The sequence below is a fragment of the Siphateles boraxobius genome, unplaced genomic scaffold, assembly GCF_051911475.1.
Source record: "Siphateles boraxobius isolate OS27281-9 unplaced genomic scaffold, OSU_SipBor_1 130, whole genome shotgun sequence".
Taxonomy (NCBI): domain Eukaryota; kingdom Metazoa; phylum Chordata; class Actinopteri; order Cypriniformes; family Leuciscidae; genus Siphateles; species Siphateles boraxobius.
Window position 1 is genome coordinate 12661212 of NW_027508734.1, and position 17496 is coordinate 12678707.

The 17496-nt window shown below is 42.9% G+C and overlaps 2 protein-coding genes across 2 annotated transcripts in view; one reads left to right on the forward strand and one right to left on the reverse strand.

Moving 5' to 3' along the window:
- The window catches only part of LOC143737026 (uncharacterized), a 29641-nt gene extending 17356 nt beyond the window's left edge, over nt 1-12285 (forward strand). The window contains exons 3-5 of the mRNA XM_077227930.1: nt 10147-10266; nt 10422-10512; nt 11481-12285. Of these exons, the coding sequence (XP_077084045.1) occupies nt 10147-10266; nt 10422-10512; nt 11481-11859 (590 nt within the window). The 3' untranslated portion in view covers nt 11860-12285. The remainder of the gene's footprint in view (nt 1-10146; nt 10267-10421; nt 10513-11480) is intronic.
- rasl12 (RAS-like, family 12) lies at nt 12237-17429 on the reverse strand. The gene is made up of 6 exons (XM_077227931.1): nt 17212-17429; nt 16996-17108; nt 16501-16557; nt 15669-15742; nt 15306-15496; nt 12237-12934 (listed from the first exon to the last, which is right to left on the reverse strand). The coding sequence occupies exons 2-6, from the start codon at nt 17105-17107 to the stop codon at nt 12601-12603; spliced, it is 768 nt and encodes a 255-aa protein (XP_077084046.1). The 5' UTR covers nt 17108; nt 17212-17429; the 3' UTR covers nt 12237-12600.
- Nucleotides 17430-17496: the final 67 nt, after the last annotated feature.

A 17496-nucleotide genomic window follows, 5' to 3' on the forward strand; every position in this document is an offset into this window, starting at 1 on the left:
AGGACCTGTACCAACCGCGACTCATGTTCTTCTAAAGTCTTTGAAAAGACAATCAAGTCATCAATGAAAACTAAGACCTGCTTCCTATGGAGATCACCCATACACCGCTCCATTAACCTCTGGAATGTACTAGGCGCATTTGTGATTCCCTGAGGCATCCTATTGAATTCCCAGAAGCCTAGGGGACATACGAAAGCAGTCTTACACTTATCAGCTTCATCCATTTCGATCTGGTAGAATCCAGACTTCAGATCAAGTACCGAGAACCATTTGGAACCAGTAAGCACAGAAAAGACCTCCTCTAGATTAGGTAGCGCGTAAGCATCCTTAATCGTTTGAGAGTTCAACTTCCGAAAGTCGATGCAGAGCCGAACCGAACCATCTTTCTTCCGGACCACCACTATGGGCGAAGAAAAGGAAGACTCGGACTCGCGAATGACTCCGGCAGAAATCAATTCCTGAAGATGCTTTCGAACGGCATCGATGTCTTGAGGGTGAATTGGACGCGCCCTATGCTTAAAGGGTGTCTCATCTGTCAATCTAATCTGGTGCTTCACTTGACTTGTACAACCGAAGTCAAGATCATGCAAAGAGAAAACTTCAGGCATGGAATTTAGCCGGTTCGAAATTCGCTCTTTCCAATGTGAAGGCAAAGGAGAATCTCCAAAGTCAAAGGTAAGGTTGGCAGAGGTAGGTGCTGATGACTCTACTCCGCAATAACTCTTGGTGCTCTCTATCACTTTCTCTACAGCGTGGATCTCTGCAAGTATAGCTTTAGGAGGAATCGTTATATCAGTCCGAGTGTCATTCTTGAGCAGAACTGACAGCTGGGAGGATCGTCTGGATGGCAAAGTGTGTACACAACTCGCCACCGAAAGACCGCTGAACGCTGGGGTTGAAGGCGGTTCAAGAGCTATCAATTTCTCTAAGCAAGGTTCCCGAAGCTGAACATAACCATTCAAGACTACTGTGTTCCCGGCAGGCACAACCTCGGGTATACTTCCCATCAACTTCACATGTCCTAACGGTTCACTGCCAGCTTGTCTCCATCTCGCTTCAAGAACTCTAAGCACTGCTTGATACCCGTGAAAGTCTGAACAAGGATTGTTCTGTTTCTCGTTGATACAGTGACCATAAAGCACATCCAATGAGTTGGTACCTACTAGAACTTGCGACAGACTCTTGAGATCCGGAACTACCAAAGCTAAGGTAGGGATTTCAACTTCTGCACCCACAAACTCTTTCGGAAACTTCAAGACCAACTCTATGTACCCTAGATATGGAACTGCTTGTCCATTGGCCCCTTCTACCTCTAGTAGGTTTCCCAATGACTTCAACGAATGATCAGACAGATGCGACTTGTAAAACGACTGAGGAATGGTAGTAACCTGAGATCCTGTGTCTAGGAGACAACTAACTACTTTACCCCCAATAACAATCTGCGCTGTGCACTTTACTCCTACTAACCCCTCTGGCAGGTTCCTTAATGGTGATCTATTCTGGTTACTCGTGACGGCCGCTTGTCTATAATAGAGGATGACACGGGAGTGGATTTTCACTCCTGTCCCGTCCCACTCCCGTAGAAAGAAATCTTGTCCCGTCCCACTCCCAGACCAAAGTTTAAAAAATAATCCCATCCCATCCCGCTCCTGGTAAATTGACTCCCAATCCCATCCCGCTCCTGTTTAAACTGACTCCCGCTCCTGTACCGCTCCCATATACGGCAATTTTCGCTTGATGAACGAAGCGATGCTTGCCTGATTCTTTCCTGAATTTGCCTTGCAAGTGTGCTTCTTCCGACCGCTCGTCCCTGAATCACTTGCGTACTTGACTAAGACTAAGCATGTCTTACAAGCAGCGTACATTGTGCTATCACCGTCACATTCTACTCTCATAAACTTAATTAATATTTCAGACTTTCCGACCAGTTCTGTGAACTTAATAGACATGTCATTACTTCTGACTTTGCGCTGTAAATCATTTTTTGCCACATCGACTTCTCCGCGGCTGTTAGCTCCCTCCATCACTGCTCTTTGAATTTCGGCAGTAAGCCGTGACAAAAAGCACTGATGGCTTCTGGGACGGCTGGGTCGTGTAGTTATTTTTTAATTGCGTTACATTGTAGGCGTATTAAAAGGAAACTACAAAATGATGCATTTACTTTTTTCTTTTTTTGTCGTCTTTGCTATTGGTTGATTCCCGCTCCCGTCTGCTCCCGTTAACCATTTATCCTGTACCGTCCAAATCCCGTGATTGATAGCAAAGATGACTCCCATCCTGCAGGAATCCCACGGGAATCCCGTGACCCGTGGGATTCCCGAAAAAATGTCAGCCTCTAGTCTATAACACTTAGGGCGGTTCAAATTACACCTCGTCTCTGTATGCCCCGCTACAGAGACGTCCCTTGGTTTAAAGACAAGGAAGAATTCCCTTGCAGAGAGTCCCACTGGGCCTGCTGCTCTCTCAACTTACGACGCTTTTCTTCAACTCTCAAGGGGTTTGCTGGATTATCACAGGCAACAGCCAAATGACCATTCTCTCCGCATCGGAAGCAATATCCGGGACGAGGCCGATTGGTCATTGGTTGGGCCCTTCTAACATCTCGACCAGTATCTGTCTCTATTAAACTCTGAGGCGGAAAAACTCGAGGACTAGCAGTCACATGGGAGTGATCTCTAAAATTTCTCTGAGCAACATTCTGAGCTTGCAGTTCAGCTACCTGTCGTCGTAGGTTAGCGACTTCTAAGCTGTCTGAATCTTCACGTTTTGCTTCTTGAGTCATGGAAACTCGCATAGCGGCTATCTGAGCACGCAACTCTTCCACTACTTTTCTCAAAGCATCAAATTCTGTTTTCTCAGAACATCCGCTCTGGCGTTTCTGATCTGAATTTCCACCTAAAGTAACAAGTTGGGCCTGAGCTTCTGCAAGTTGCTTTCTTAGAGAATCTGTTTCAGAACTACTAGCATTTGGTGCTTCATGAGAATACACTGCCACTTGCTGGGTGGCAGCTCGAGGTTTCGGGTAAACAACAGGAGTTTTTGGCAACCCAAGGTGCTTTTTCATTCTTTCTTCTTTGGAAGTACGTTTACTCTCTTCTGTTCGAATTAACACAACCAACTCAGCGAAAGTGAGTGGCTGGGCTCCGCTTTTCCCTAACTGAAGGCTGTCAATGAGACCATTGTCCCAACATCCCCTTACAAATTGCTTCAAAAGACAACGGTCATGATCTTTCTCCGCGATGCCTCCCCTCTTAATCGTTGAACTCAGAAGAACTTGCAACCGGTGTAAGAAATCTGATGACTTTTCACCTTGGTTCTGCAAGGTGCCCATAAACTTGGCCAACAGTTCGTCACCATCCTCTACAGAACCATACACTGATTCTAGCAACTCAAGGTACACCGCAGGCAAAGCGGGAGGTCGTACATGCTTCACTACGTCTGCGGCAGGGGACAACAAGCTATCTAGGATCCTACGTACTCTTTGCAAATCGGAAATAGCCGGATCACTTAGCAGGAGTTCTACACTTACTCGCCAGGTGTCAAAGTCAGGTTCATTTGGAGGACGCGGGCACCTCCCTGAGAAATTCCTAAGACGGACTGACGTTTGCTGTAACATCGTAGCATCAGCCGACTTCACTATGTGCTCTACAACCATCTTCTGAACACCTGGTGGGTCTACAATGTTCATGGGGAAACCAGAACGAGTAGTCACTGTAACACCATCAACGGTGGTTTCTGGAAAGGCCATAGGGCCCGTCTGTCTCTTGATTGGGTTTTTGAATTCTAAATCTCGCATTTCTACTGTTTCTGCTTTCCTAGAATCATCACAGCTCACATTTCGCACTCTCTCTGGAGTACAGTTGGTAGAGTGAACTTCCTGGAGTTCATTCAACTCCTCCTGAAACACATTTGAAAGAGGTTTCTCACTGGTCGTCTGGTTACGGACACTAGCCAAAGCTCGTACTTGGAACATGACGCTTGGATTCGAAAGACTTCCCAAAGTTATGGGTAACATTGGCGCTAAGTCCAGCATTGCAGAGCTGTGAGCATATTCTACAACGGCATGCTGATGGAACTCAGACGTTTGATCGTCAATTATCAAATTACGTTTAACCGAGCCATACCTTTGCAAGAAAATACTCAGCTCATCATCCGTTTCGGTCAACGTGAGACCTTTGACAAGAAGCGCATTTGCTACGTCCACACTCTCTCTCTCAATGATTTCCATCGTCACAATGTAAGATCAACACTCTGAGAAAATTTCGGTTACTAATTAGCTCGTTTCCTACTACTATCCTTGTTGCTAAGCAACAGTCTCCTTGCTGGCTCGCCAACTTTCTGTAACCCGTGTCGTGGCAAGTGTGTTACCCTCACTCTCCTCAGTAAAAGACACAGAGGGAAGTGAAAGAAGACACTGCTTCAATCTATGGACCAGCGATCAGAAGACCAGAATTCGCTCAAGAGACTGTGTTAGCAGCAAAGAAGCACAGGGACACACTGTTTGAGTTAGAAAAACAGGTACGATATATTTAAAAGGAATAACAAGCAATTAAGGGAAAAAAAAGAAAATGTTCAAAAAGACAATAAAATTAAATTATTACCACATCACATAAAAGAAAATAAACCAGAAATAAATAAACTCTTATTTGAATCCTAATTGTAACCTTTTATTCTTTCTTTTTATCTACTATAATTTATACTTTCTATTTAGTTTTAAATCTAATTTCACCTAATTAGCTTTTATTTTGGTATAAGTAAGATATAAGGTTTCTTTAGTTATTTGAATTATTCCTAATTTGACTTATTTATATTAAGAATACTTTTCTCCTCTGGTCTGATTTAAATGTAACTTTTCAATTTCAACCTTTCAAATTACCTTTCAGTTCACTCTTATTACCCAAAAATAGAAATTATGAACACTTAATAGACAAATCAAAAGAAATAAATCACAATAGAATTGAAACAAAATAACAATAAAGAAAATAAATCACCGTCCAATTATCTCAGTGTTCACAGAAATCTCAATGTGATATGAGATTTTATCTCAGTTCTCAGCTCCAGTTCGATGTTCCTTCACGAGATCCTTCTTCCGCAACTCAAGTTAACTCACAGTTCAATAGCAACAGGAAGAGAAAACCTGTACTCAATCCTACCACAATATTCACAGTTCGATTCGCAGTTCGATCCTTATTTGGGCATGGCTCGCCAGTTCCTGCTTGCACCAACTCTCGAACTTTCGCTGTGAAGCAGGGACATCTCACGTGCAGCTTTCTCGATTCTCGTTCAGCATCCAAACTCAGCAAATAGAAAATATCAGACAAAACCAAAAGAAAATCCAGAAAGGATATAAAAAGAAATGGAAAGCCCAAGGGGGGGAAAGAAAAAAAACCCAACCTTGAAAAAACAAGGCCAAAAGTACAATTAGGCACTTTTCTCAAAAATACACATATTACCACACTTAATATCAATATATTCAACTATTAACATTTCAAACTTCACTTTTCATATAATGTTAACACATTAACTTCTCATTTATTTTCAAAAAACAGGATTTCAAATGACGCGCTAGGCCACATCTGCTCAATTTTCACGTGCGTCACACTCATCCGTTAGCTCAAACTCAGTTATTCGACGAAAACTACAAATTTACATTTCACAAATCATCAAAAATAACTTCTCCCTTTATAATATCACTTATTTAACACATTTATGAAGAAATCTTCTATTATTTTTCCCTTTTTTTACAGAAGGTTGACTCTTACATAAATTTAGCTAAATATAACACACATATTTGGCATTTGAACACATTTTATCGGATATTTATACATAAGAACCTTGGTAATAACAATAAAACGAAAACTTCACTTACCAAGAGTACTTCTAATATCAATTAGAAAAAGTTCGCGGCAGCTCTCTCAGCTTTAGGCCCGTACTTCAATGCACGTACAAAAGCTAGTTTCACTTTTACTCAAAATCAATCAATCACAGCATCAAGTTCTGTTTCTATTTCTCAAAATCTTTATGTTCTATATCTCTAAATTTCTCTAAACAAACTACTAGCTCGCTCAGTCTAATTCTTTCTCTTCTCAGATCGCGCTCAGTGCTTCTTTCTCCGTGCTTCTCTCGGAAAAAAAAATGATCATTGCATCATCTCTCGACTCCGATGACTCCACCCACTAAGGCGGCCAACTCTGATTCGTCTATTAGGACCAATCATTGTCTCATTTAATCAAATCACTCTTCTCTAATTTATGTATTCTTGTTTTCTCTTTTCTTTACAGATATTTAATAAAATAACTGTTTATTCACATAAGTGTCAGTTTCTTTCTTTTCTATTTCAAAAAATAAAACATCTTTAGTAACCTGGGTTACATAACGATCCGACCAAATGAGGACTCAGCGGAGAAGAGGGGCCATGCCAGGGACTGTTCACGCTCCGTTTGCCCAGCGAGAGACTGTTCACGTCACGTCTGCCCAGCGAGAGACTGTTCACGTCACGTCTGCCCAGCGAGAGACTGTTCACGTCACGTCTGCCCAGCGAGAGATTGTTCACGTCACGTCTGCCCAGCGAGAGACTGTTCACGTCACGTCTGCCCAGCGAGAGACTGTTCACGTCACGTCTGCCCAGCGAGAGACTGTTCACGTCACGTCTGCCCAGCGAGAGACTGTTCACGTCACGTCTGCCCAGCGAGAGACTGTTCACGTCACGTCTGCCCAGCGAGAGACTGTTCACGTCACGTCTGCCCAGTCAGAGACTGAGCACGTCCAGTCTGCCCAGTCAGAGACTGAGCACGTCCAGTCTGCCCAGTCAGAGACTGAGCACGTCCAGTCTGCCCAGTCAGAGACTGAGCACGTCCAGTCTGCCCAGTCAGAGACTGAGCACGTCCAGTCTGCCCAGTCAGAGACTGAGCACGTCCAGTCTGCCCAGTCAGAGACTGAGCACGTCCAGTCTGCCCAGTCAGAGACTGAGCACGTCCAGTCTGCCCAGTCAGAGACTGAGCACGTCCAGTCTGCCCAGTCAGAGACTGAGCACGTCCAGTCTGCCCAGTCAGAGACTGAGCACGTCCAGTCTGCCCAGTCAGAGACTGAGCACGTCCAGTCTGCCCAGTCAGAGACTGAGCACGTCCAGTCTGCCCAGTCAGAGACTGAGCACGTCCAGTCTGCCCAGTCAGAGACTGAGCACGTCCAGTCTGCCCAGTCAGAGACTGAGCACGTCCAGTCTGCCCAGTCAGAGACTGAGCACGTCCAGTCTGCCCAGTCAGAGACTGAGCACGTCCAGTCTGCCCAGTCAGAGACTGAGCACGTCCAGTCTGCCCAGTCAGAGACTGAGCACGTCCAGTCTGCCCAGTCAGAGACTGAGCACGTCCAGTCTGCCCAGTCAGAGACTGAGCACGTCCAGTCTGCCCAGTCAGAGACCGAGCACGTCCAGTCTGCCCAGTCAGAGACCGAGCACGTCCAGTCTGCCCAGTCAGAGACCGATCCGGAAATGCCCATTTGTGTGGCCGCCAAGGCACTTACGGACTATCTGGAGCGTCTGGCTCGGATCCTGGACATGCCCGTGTCTGCTGTTCCAGAGCCGGAGCCAGTGTCTCCTGTTCCAGAGCCGGAGCCAGTATCTGCTGTTCCAGAGCCGGAGGCAGAGCCAGTGCCTGTTCCAGAGCCGGAGGCAGAGCCAGTGCCTGTTCCAGAGCCGGAGGCAGAGCCAATGCCTGTTCCGGAGCCAGAGGCAGAACCAATGCCTGTTCCGGAGCCGGAGACAGAGCCAGTGCCCGTTCCAGAGCCGGAGGCAGAGCCAATGCCTGTTCCGGAGCCAGAGGCAGAGTCAATGCCTGTTCTGGAGCCGGAGACAGAGCCAGTGCCCGTTCCAGAGCCGGCGGTGGAGCCAGTGTCTGCTGTTCCAGAGCCGGAGCCAGTGTCTGCTGTTCCAGAGCCGGAGACAGAGCCAGTGCTTGTTCCAGAGCCAAGGCCTGTTCCAGAGCTGGAGCCAATGTCTGTTCCAGAGCCAGCGCCTGTTCCAGCGCCAGAGCCAGTGTTTGTTTCTGTGTTTGTGTTTGTTCTTGTGACTGTTACAGTTCTTGTGTCTGTTCCTGAGCAGGTGTCTGTTGTTCCTGAGCCGGAGGCAGAGCCAAGGCCTGTTCCAGAGCTGGAGCGAATGTCTATTCCAGAGCCAGTGTCTGCTGTACCTGAGCCGGTGTCTGCTGTACCTGAGCCGGTGTCTGCTGTACCTGAGCCGGTGTCTGCTGTACCTGAGCCGGTGTCTGCTGTACCTGAGCCGGTGTCTGCTGTACCTGAGCCGGTGTCTGCTGTACCTGAGCCGGTGTCTGCTGTACCTGAGCCGGTGTCTGCTGTACCTGAGCCGGTGTCTGCTGTACCTGAGCCGGTGTCTGCTGTTCCTGAGCCGGTGTCTGCTGTTCCTGAGCCGGTATCTGCTGTTCCTGAGCCCGAGCCACCGTGGTGGCCACCCGAGGGGTCTTCGCCGCCCTGGCCGCCCGATGGGGGGTCTTCACCGCCCTGGCCGCCCGATGGGGGGTCTTCACCGCCCTGGCCGCCCGATGGGGGGTCTTCACCGCCCTGGCCGCCCGATGGGGGGTCTTCACCGCCCTGGCCGCCCGATGGGGGGTCTTCACCGCCCTGGCCGCCCGATGGGGGGTCTTCACCGCCCTGGGCGCCCGAAGGGGGGTCTTCACCGCCCTGGCCGCCCGATGGGGGGTCTTCACCGCCCTGGCCGCCCGATGGGGGGTCTTCACCGCCCTGGCCGCCCGATGGGTCGTCTGCTTCGCCCTGGCCGCCCGATGGGTCGTCTGCTTCGCCCTGGCCGCCCGATGGGTCGTCTGCTTCGCCCTGGCCGCCCGATGGGTCGTCTGCTTCGCCCTGGCCGCCCGAAGGACTGTCTGCTTCGCCCTGGCCGCCCGAAGGACTGTCTGCTTCGCCCTGGCCGCCCGATGGGTCGTCTGCTTCGCCCTGGCCGCCCGATGGACTGTCTGCTTCGCCCTGGCCGCCCGATGGACTGTCTGCTTCGCCCTGGCCGCCCGATGGACTGTCTGCTTCGCCCTGGCCGCCCGATGGACTGTGTGCTTCGCCCGGGCCGCCCGATGGACTGTGTGCTTCGCCCTGGCCGCCCGATGGACTGTGTGCTTCGCCCTGGCCGCCCGATGGACTGTGTGCTTCGCCCTGGCCGCCCGATGGACTGTGTGCTTCGCCCTGGCCTCCCAGGACTAAGCGTTCTGTCCCTCCCGTCCGGCCCTGGTCTGTCCCTCCCGTCCCGCCCTGGTCTGTCCCTCCCGTCCCGCCCTGGTCTGTCCCTCCCGTCCCGCCCTGGTCTCTCCCTCCCGTCCCGCCCTGGTCTCTCCCTCCCGTCCCGCCCTGGTCTCTCCCTCCCGTCCCGCCCTGGTCTGTCCCTCCCGTCCCGCCCGTCCCGCCCTGGTGTTTCCCTCCCGTCCCGCCCTGCCCTGGTCTTATGGAGCGTCTGGTAGCCGCTCCGTAGGGAGGGGGTAATGTCACATGCCTGTCCTGTCTTGTGTTGCACATGGGTGTTTTGTTATTGTGGGCCATGTGCTCTTGTCCTTGTCTGATCCCTCCCCCTCGTTACCTGATTATTGTTTGAGTTCTTCCACCTGTCCCCTCTTGATTTGTTCCCTTCTTAAGTCTCCTCTTGTTTGCAGTCTTTGTCGGATCGTTGTCTAATGTTTTGTATACGTCTCCTGTTTTCCCGTGACCTCCGGTATGTTTGATTTTGAAGTTGTTGTTTTGTTTTACATTATGTTTTTCCCCCTTGTGGGTTTTTGTTTTACTTTATGTTTCTTTTATTAAATAAATCACTATTCTTTTGCAATTGAGTCCTCACCTAGTTTTCTTTAGTTGTCACGTGACACCTATAGTATTATTAAATGTATATAATTTCAGTAAGTCAAAGAAAATTCAATTGTGTTATTTAATATTTATTTATTTATTGCATTATAGTAATGTGAACTATATAGGGAATGTGCTTGACAATAATGTCACAATTTCTGGCTTCACAATCATAAGAGTGTAAAGCAATTTCTGCCACATTTTAGAATATGAAAAGAAACTCCACTGACCTTCCTCGCTCCGACTCTTTATTGTCTCATGCTAAAATATAAATCTCATCTTCACTCATTCTCACAGGACCCAGAAGAGACAGTGATTTAGAGGTCGACGAGTTTGACTTTGCTGAAGGGCCGCCTGCACAGGGAATGACAGAGGCACAGATGAAGTTTTTACAGTGGTATTACCGCACAGAAGACCGTGAGTGTCCCAAGCTTGCACTTAAAGTCTTTCTAGTTTCTCACGTTTACAGAATTTAATTTCCCCATCCATGAAATGGCTTAAGTGCACACATGGTTGTGACGGTATCAGATTAATACTCATAGACTGTCCAATACCCTTTTCTTGTTTAACAGCAACATCATGGAAGTTTGGCATGATGGCATTTGCTTTTCTGGGTCTTCTGATTGGTGCTATGCTGTTGGTCATGGGCATGATGGCTAATAGGTTAGTACAAACTAGCATTACGACCACAGGTAACAAACAGCAGTCTTATAGCAACCAAATTATGAGCACAGGACGTCTTCAGAATATATATGTATATGTGTGTGTGTGTGTGTGTGTGTATTATGGGGGGCAAATAGGAAATTATTATATGTAAATCTCAATATATAGATACAAATCTGAATATATAGTTATACGCATGAATATATAAATCTAAATCTGAATATATAGTTATAACTCTGAATATAGTTACAAATCTGAAAATATAAATTAGTATATAGTTATAAGTCTAAATATATATATATATTTATATATATATATATATATTCAGAGTTATAACTACTGTATATCCAGTTATAACTATATAATCGGATTTGCATTTATATAATCAGAATTATAATTATAAATTCTGAATTTATAAATATTCCGTTATAACTATATATTCAGATTTTCATTTATATATTCAAAGTTATAACTATATATTCAGAATTTATAAATATATATTCAGAGTTATAACTATATATATTGAGATTTACATTTACATATTCAGTTATAACTATGTATTCAGACTTTACATTTATATATTCAAGTTTCATGACTATATATTCAGATTTACATTTATATATTCAGATTTTAACTATATATTCGTATTTATATATTCAGATTTGTAACTATATATTCGCATTTACATTTATATATTCAGATTTACAACTATATATTCAGATTTACATGTATATATTCAGGCTTATAACTATATATTTAGATTAGTATCTATATATTCAGATTTACAAATAATTATTTCCTGTTTGGCCCCCAATATATATATATATATATATATATATATATATATATATATATATATATATATATATATATATATACATACACACTGTACATACATACATATATGCATACAGTATATTTATATATATATGGAATATTTTTCCATAACTTTCATGTCTCCCATACAGGAACAGGAAGCAAATAGCCAAGTACAAAGCAGCCACAAAAATCACAGAGTTGAACCCTGAAATGGAGAGGTTGGAGGTCATTGTCACTGATAAGGTTACACAGGTCAAAGAGGAGAAAAGCCTTTCCACCTCATCCGAACACATCACAACACACAATAGCCAAAGAGATTGGGAAGAGCCTTCAACCAACAGCAAAGCCTCAGAGGAAATGAAGCCTGGAGAAATTGTGGTTACCTGGAAGGACGGGAACGTGTCTACTTTGTATCCTGAACCGGTATCGGAGGGGGAAGGTGAACAGGACGTCCACAACACAGATGAGGAGACTCTGTCCCAAAACTCCCCCCAAGTGATAACTTCATCTGAGGCGATTGCATTTTAATATAGTCCTACTGTTTGTGTATTACTCAAATTATTCCCTAGTCCAAAATATATGCTTATAGCCTTGGGTCAAAAAATCAGTGTCAATATATGTACACATAATTTTATATAGTTTTATAGGGTATATTTCAAAAGGCAAATTGTACTAGTTATAACAAAATTAATAATGATAAAGTTTTGTGTGAAAATGCAAAAGAATTGGTCATGAGCTGAAACTTGAAAATTACTGATTTTTTCCCCAAACCATAATAGTGTACCATACAAACCTCTATTATATGAATTAGATCAAATATTTAATCTGTATATTTTCTTTGCAGCCCATACAAAGCATAGTAAGTTATTCTCTTCTATCTCCCTTGATGAGATGCAACATAATAAACGTTGTAATTATGTGTTTAATCAATATTAAAACTTTTTTTTTACAGTTTAATGTTTTATGTTCTGCTGTGTGAAAAAAAAACATGTCCTCATGAATCCTTAAAATCCTGTAAATATCCAAATATCCTGTAAAATACAAGTATACTAGTGGTGCAAAAAGCACCTAAATTATAACAGAAACATCAGAAGTGCTAACAAAGATTAATTGGAGCTCTGATTGGCTATATTTAATACATTGTCCATTCTCATACAATTCTGCATTCTCAAGTATGTGAGAGACGTTGTTCAGGTCCTGTTACATAACATCCAGACAAGCGTCCCCTCTTGTAGATCCTCTCCAGTGTCAGAAGAGGGCAGCATCACATCAAAAGATCTTAAAGCCCTTGAGCAGTGTAAGCGTGGGGGCTCTGCGTTTGCTTTGAGCTCTGGAGGACTTCACCGTAACCAGCTTTGCGGTGGCTGGAGTGGGCAGCTCTTTATAGCAGGCGGTGAGGGGAGGAGCAGAGGACAGGCTGATCGCGGACTTGTCTTCGCTGATGAAGAGCGGACGGATACTCCTATCTGTCTCTCGCCTCACTTCCCGAACGACTTCGTAAAAGATGTGCTGAATGGAAAGGAAGTCCAAGCAGGCGGAAACTTCAAAGAACCGGCAGCCGAACCGCGAGGCCAGGGCCGCACCGTCTGCCTTGCTCACCTGTCTGAGAGAGAGAGAGAGAGAGAGAGAGAGAGAGAGAGAGAGAGAGAGAGAGAGAGAGAGAGAGAGAGAGAGAGAGAGAGAGAGAGAGAGAGAGAGAGAGAGAGAGAGAGATTATTGCACAAATGTTTAAATCTTAAATGTACCTCTTACTAAAATCAAAAATAAATTCTGAATAATAATATAGGCTAGCCTATATAGGATCCTTTTCATGAATCCTGAGGGAAAATAAATGTTTTAAAAATGTATTAAATTATTGTAAATAATAATAAGTGTAGTTAAATGAGTCAATAAAATCGGCTAATAATATAATACATACATGTAAAAGAACAATTCAACTAAATATATTTAAAAAAAATATTTAAATAACAGATTAATTAAATAGATTTTTTCTTTACACAACTACCATTAAAAAGTTTGGAGTCAGAATGATTTTTTTAGAAATAAATAGGTACAGTATATTTAGCAACAACGCATTAAATTGATGAAAATCGCCACTTAAGACATAACGTTACAAAAGATTTCCATTTCAAATAAATGCTGTTGTTTTAAACTTTCTATTTATCAAAGAATCGTAAAACAAATGATAAGTTTCCACAAAAAAATCTAGCAGCACAACTGTTTTCAACATTGATAATAATACTAAGAAATGTTTCTTGAGCAGCAAATCAGCATATTAGAATGATTTCTGAAGGATCATGTGACACTGAGGACTGGAGTAATGATGTTGAAAACGTTGCGTTGCATCACAGGAATAAAGATCTAAAATCTAAATAAAAAGTGTTTTTGATAACTGCACCCTAAGGAACAAAGGGTTAAAGAAAGTCTCTATGGTAATAGGAATGGGACGGCAGAAAAAAACTGAGGATGAGCAGTTAAAACATGTATTTAAAGCATGGCTGACAAAGAAGCACACATAAATCTGTAGTTACATAAATAGATTTGATTGAGTCCAGCTGTTATGTGGTCATTTTATGCACTGTGTTTGCATAATGAAAGGAAAATAAAAAGGCAATAAATGGTCGTTTCCTGGACCAATCGAATCCTTACTTAAACATTTTAGGATCATGAAAGATTGAAATCTAAATAACTTGCGGTAGTACAGGGCATAATTGCTGTAATTTAGCTAGTCACAGGTCATATGTTCTTCCAGTTAAACTAACAAAATGACATTCGTACAAATATGTAAATGCACTATTTTACTATGTTTGGTTACTGTTTTGACTAACACCCACTCTGACACAGGAAATTTGGCTGTTTAAGATTTGTGCTTAAAGGGGTCAATTGACATTTTCAACTTTCAATAATGTGTAATGTTGCTGCATGAAAAAGGTCTGCAAAGTTACAAAACACAAAGTCACTCAAAGGGGAGTTATTCTCTATATCCGTATGCACTGTTTCTGAACTCACTGAAACGCCTCCATTGTAGTCTTTAGTTTTCTTCCGAAATGTACATGTCAAAACATTCCTAGTTTACATAATTCCTGCCCAAGACACACGCAAAAAAGAGGCAGAGGCCTGGCTGAGTTGCATTAGTGGTGTGTTGGAAATCGCGGGTATGGTAATAGACATTTCCAAAACATGTTCAAAGCGGTTGACCAATCACTCACAACATACTGCTCCAGACGACCAATAAGAGCAGATTGCGCTTTTCAAAAGAAGAGACTTCGTATAGACAGGAACTAACAGGGGGTTACCAAAAGACTGGGAAGAGAGGTGCTGAAACTATGTGAAAAAAAATGTGTTTTTTTGAAAAAGTAGACCCCAAAATAAAATAAATAAAAAGTCATTGTGGCTGTCTGAAATCGCCCCCTATGCCCTAAAATAGGGCACTATTTGAGGGGACAGCCATTTGTAGTGGTGTCCGAAACCATTATCAATGTTATCAAGTGCACTAATTCGATTCCATAATGCACCGCAATAATGAGTGTACAACTGATTAACAACCAACGGCTAGAGAATACCCATAATGCACTGTGAGGGTTGTGCAGAATGATTTCCCGCGTCTCGCCAGAAGATGGCGGTGCAGCTGAATCATCCATCCATCAATTTTCTAAACAGTCCAATGTGGGTAAAGTGTAATACCATACAGGTATAAATTCCTTTTTAATTGATTATTAAATTGTTTAATTAAGGTAACTTGTTTCCAAACAGAGTTCAAGATAAATCTTTTCATTACTACTGGAGCTGCCAGTTTGCTAAGGTTTAAATGATTATTAAACAGCAAGCACAAACTACGCTAAAGCGGCAGCCCTTCTGGGTCACTCAGTGTCAGAATTCACTCACTCTTCGACTATATTAGTGGAGTAATGTAGGGAATAGTAAATGAGGGTATATGAGGGTATGAGTTTGAACAGGAAGGATGTTTAATTCACCTGTATCTCTCCATGTCCACTTTGTTGCCTAGAAGAATGACAGGAGTGTCTGGCTGCAGGCCTTTTGAGTAAAGGGTCACAGTCTCTATGTACTGTTGGCAGGCCTGAAAGCTATTCCGGTTGTCAATGCTGTAGACAATGATGAAGGCATTGGCCCAGCTTAAAAAGCGCTCACAGTTGACTGGTCCATCCTGATTTAAATAAAGACAGATTTGTTCGCATACTGTAAAGTTGCCAAGGTTATGCAACAAACTTCCATTACATGAAAGTAAAACACCAAGGATTATGAGGAGATAATCAAATATCAGGTGGCAATCTATATAAAGCAGAATATTCTCAAAAGAGACAAATGGACATGATTACCTGATCAGCCGTGTCCATCACTTTGACTATAACTGGCTGCTGGTCCACAACTTCTTCAGAAGAGTAAGTATCTTCTGAAAATGTAATGTGTAAAAGAAGATAGTGTTTTTTTTTTTTTAAAGAAACTAACCAACAGAACTGGTATTCACTAAAACATGAAAAATTTCACACCAGCTCAAGTTACATGATAGTTGCATAATGTGTTTTGTCTTAAAGTTTTTCCATCCAGTTCTTCGCTAAATAAAACAGGACATTTCTGTTCCTGCCATCCGTGTGCATTTTATACATTTTATTATTTTACGTAATGATTTCATGAAATTATTAAATTTTAACAATATGTAATTATTGTTTAATATTATTTACATTATACACAAATTATTAAAAATTTGAAAAAAACAAAATGGTGTTAGAAAAAGACTTAAGACTTAAAGTGGTTTGGAAAAGCCTGCAAGTCTTAAAATGTTGAATGCTAAAACCTGTCATTTTAGTAACATTAAAGCTGTCAGGACAAGGACTTTTATGTCTCACATTTTACAATCACCCATCTGGGTTCCTATTGGTTATATCTATATGAAACTAAAGTTATCAATAATGCTTCGGTAAGATAAATTATCTGTTTGATTGATAAATCACTTTCAAATAGTGTTGTGTTAAGACCAGGACCATAACCACTATAGACGTAGAGAGGTACACGTCCCCTCCAGATGTTCAATCACTCATTATTGTACTCAGTGTTTTCTAATTTGACCGTTTATTAAACTTTTACCCGTGATCCCCTCAATATTTGGTTACATTCTTGGTGACAACAGTAAGAGCTGCATGGGAAACTCACCAAGGTTTGGGTCATATTCACTGATGAAGCGCTTTGTGAGGAATTTCACAGTAAGTGCTGCGGGGGGACAGACAAACTTCCTGTAAGTCTAAGTTCAGAAATATTTTCAATTACATAACAGAGCATCCCAACATGACGACGGAAAAGTTCTGCTGTTTCAGTGTCGTCTTAAAACTAAATCTCTATATGTTATCCAGGTAAACATATACAATATATTTTTTTAAACATTCATTAATAAAATAAATCAGATCAGTAATTTCAATTATTTCAATCTGAGAGATATGAAAATATATATGGGGAAATAGAAATACAAATTCAAAACGATTTACAGTGCAATCAAGGCACATTATATCAGTATAACTCTTCCCTAAAAATTGAAGACACCTTGATTTTGCAAACAAATCTACCAGAAACAAAGTGTCATGACAATTTCAGTGTGCATTTGTGATTATGAACATGACGAAGATATTCCCCTGCAATGTATGTTTATCATACCTGACTTTCCAGATCCCATAGCTCCCAAAATCACTATGTTACACTCCAAGGGCTCATTCTCAGGAACTGTGACAATGTTGCACGTTCTTGCTTTACCAAACATCAGAGACATCCTGAAGAAGTGATAAGATAGACGAATGAACACATGAAAAAGAAGATCCGAATCACGCAGTCCTACACACGGTATACATGTGCTTTGATCTTCTGAGTTCATACCTGGATGATGCTGACGTCTGATTTCTCACCAGCGAAACAGCTGGCTCGCCTTTTACTTCAATATAAACGACATGTCTACAAACACGCACAACAACATTTGTCCAAAATTGGAAGCGTCTTTTCTTATTTTCTCTGTGCTTTGTTTGGAAGTCTCTTGCAGCCGAAGAGGATTTTGCGAGACGGGAATGAACAGTGAAATAAATAATGCAGGAATATTTTGGTTCGGTGGGCTGGAGCACATGACGGGCTGGATGTATCCAGTGAATCCGCCTCCCATGAACATAA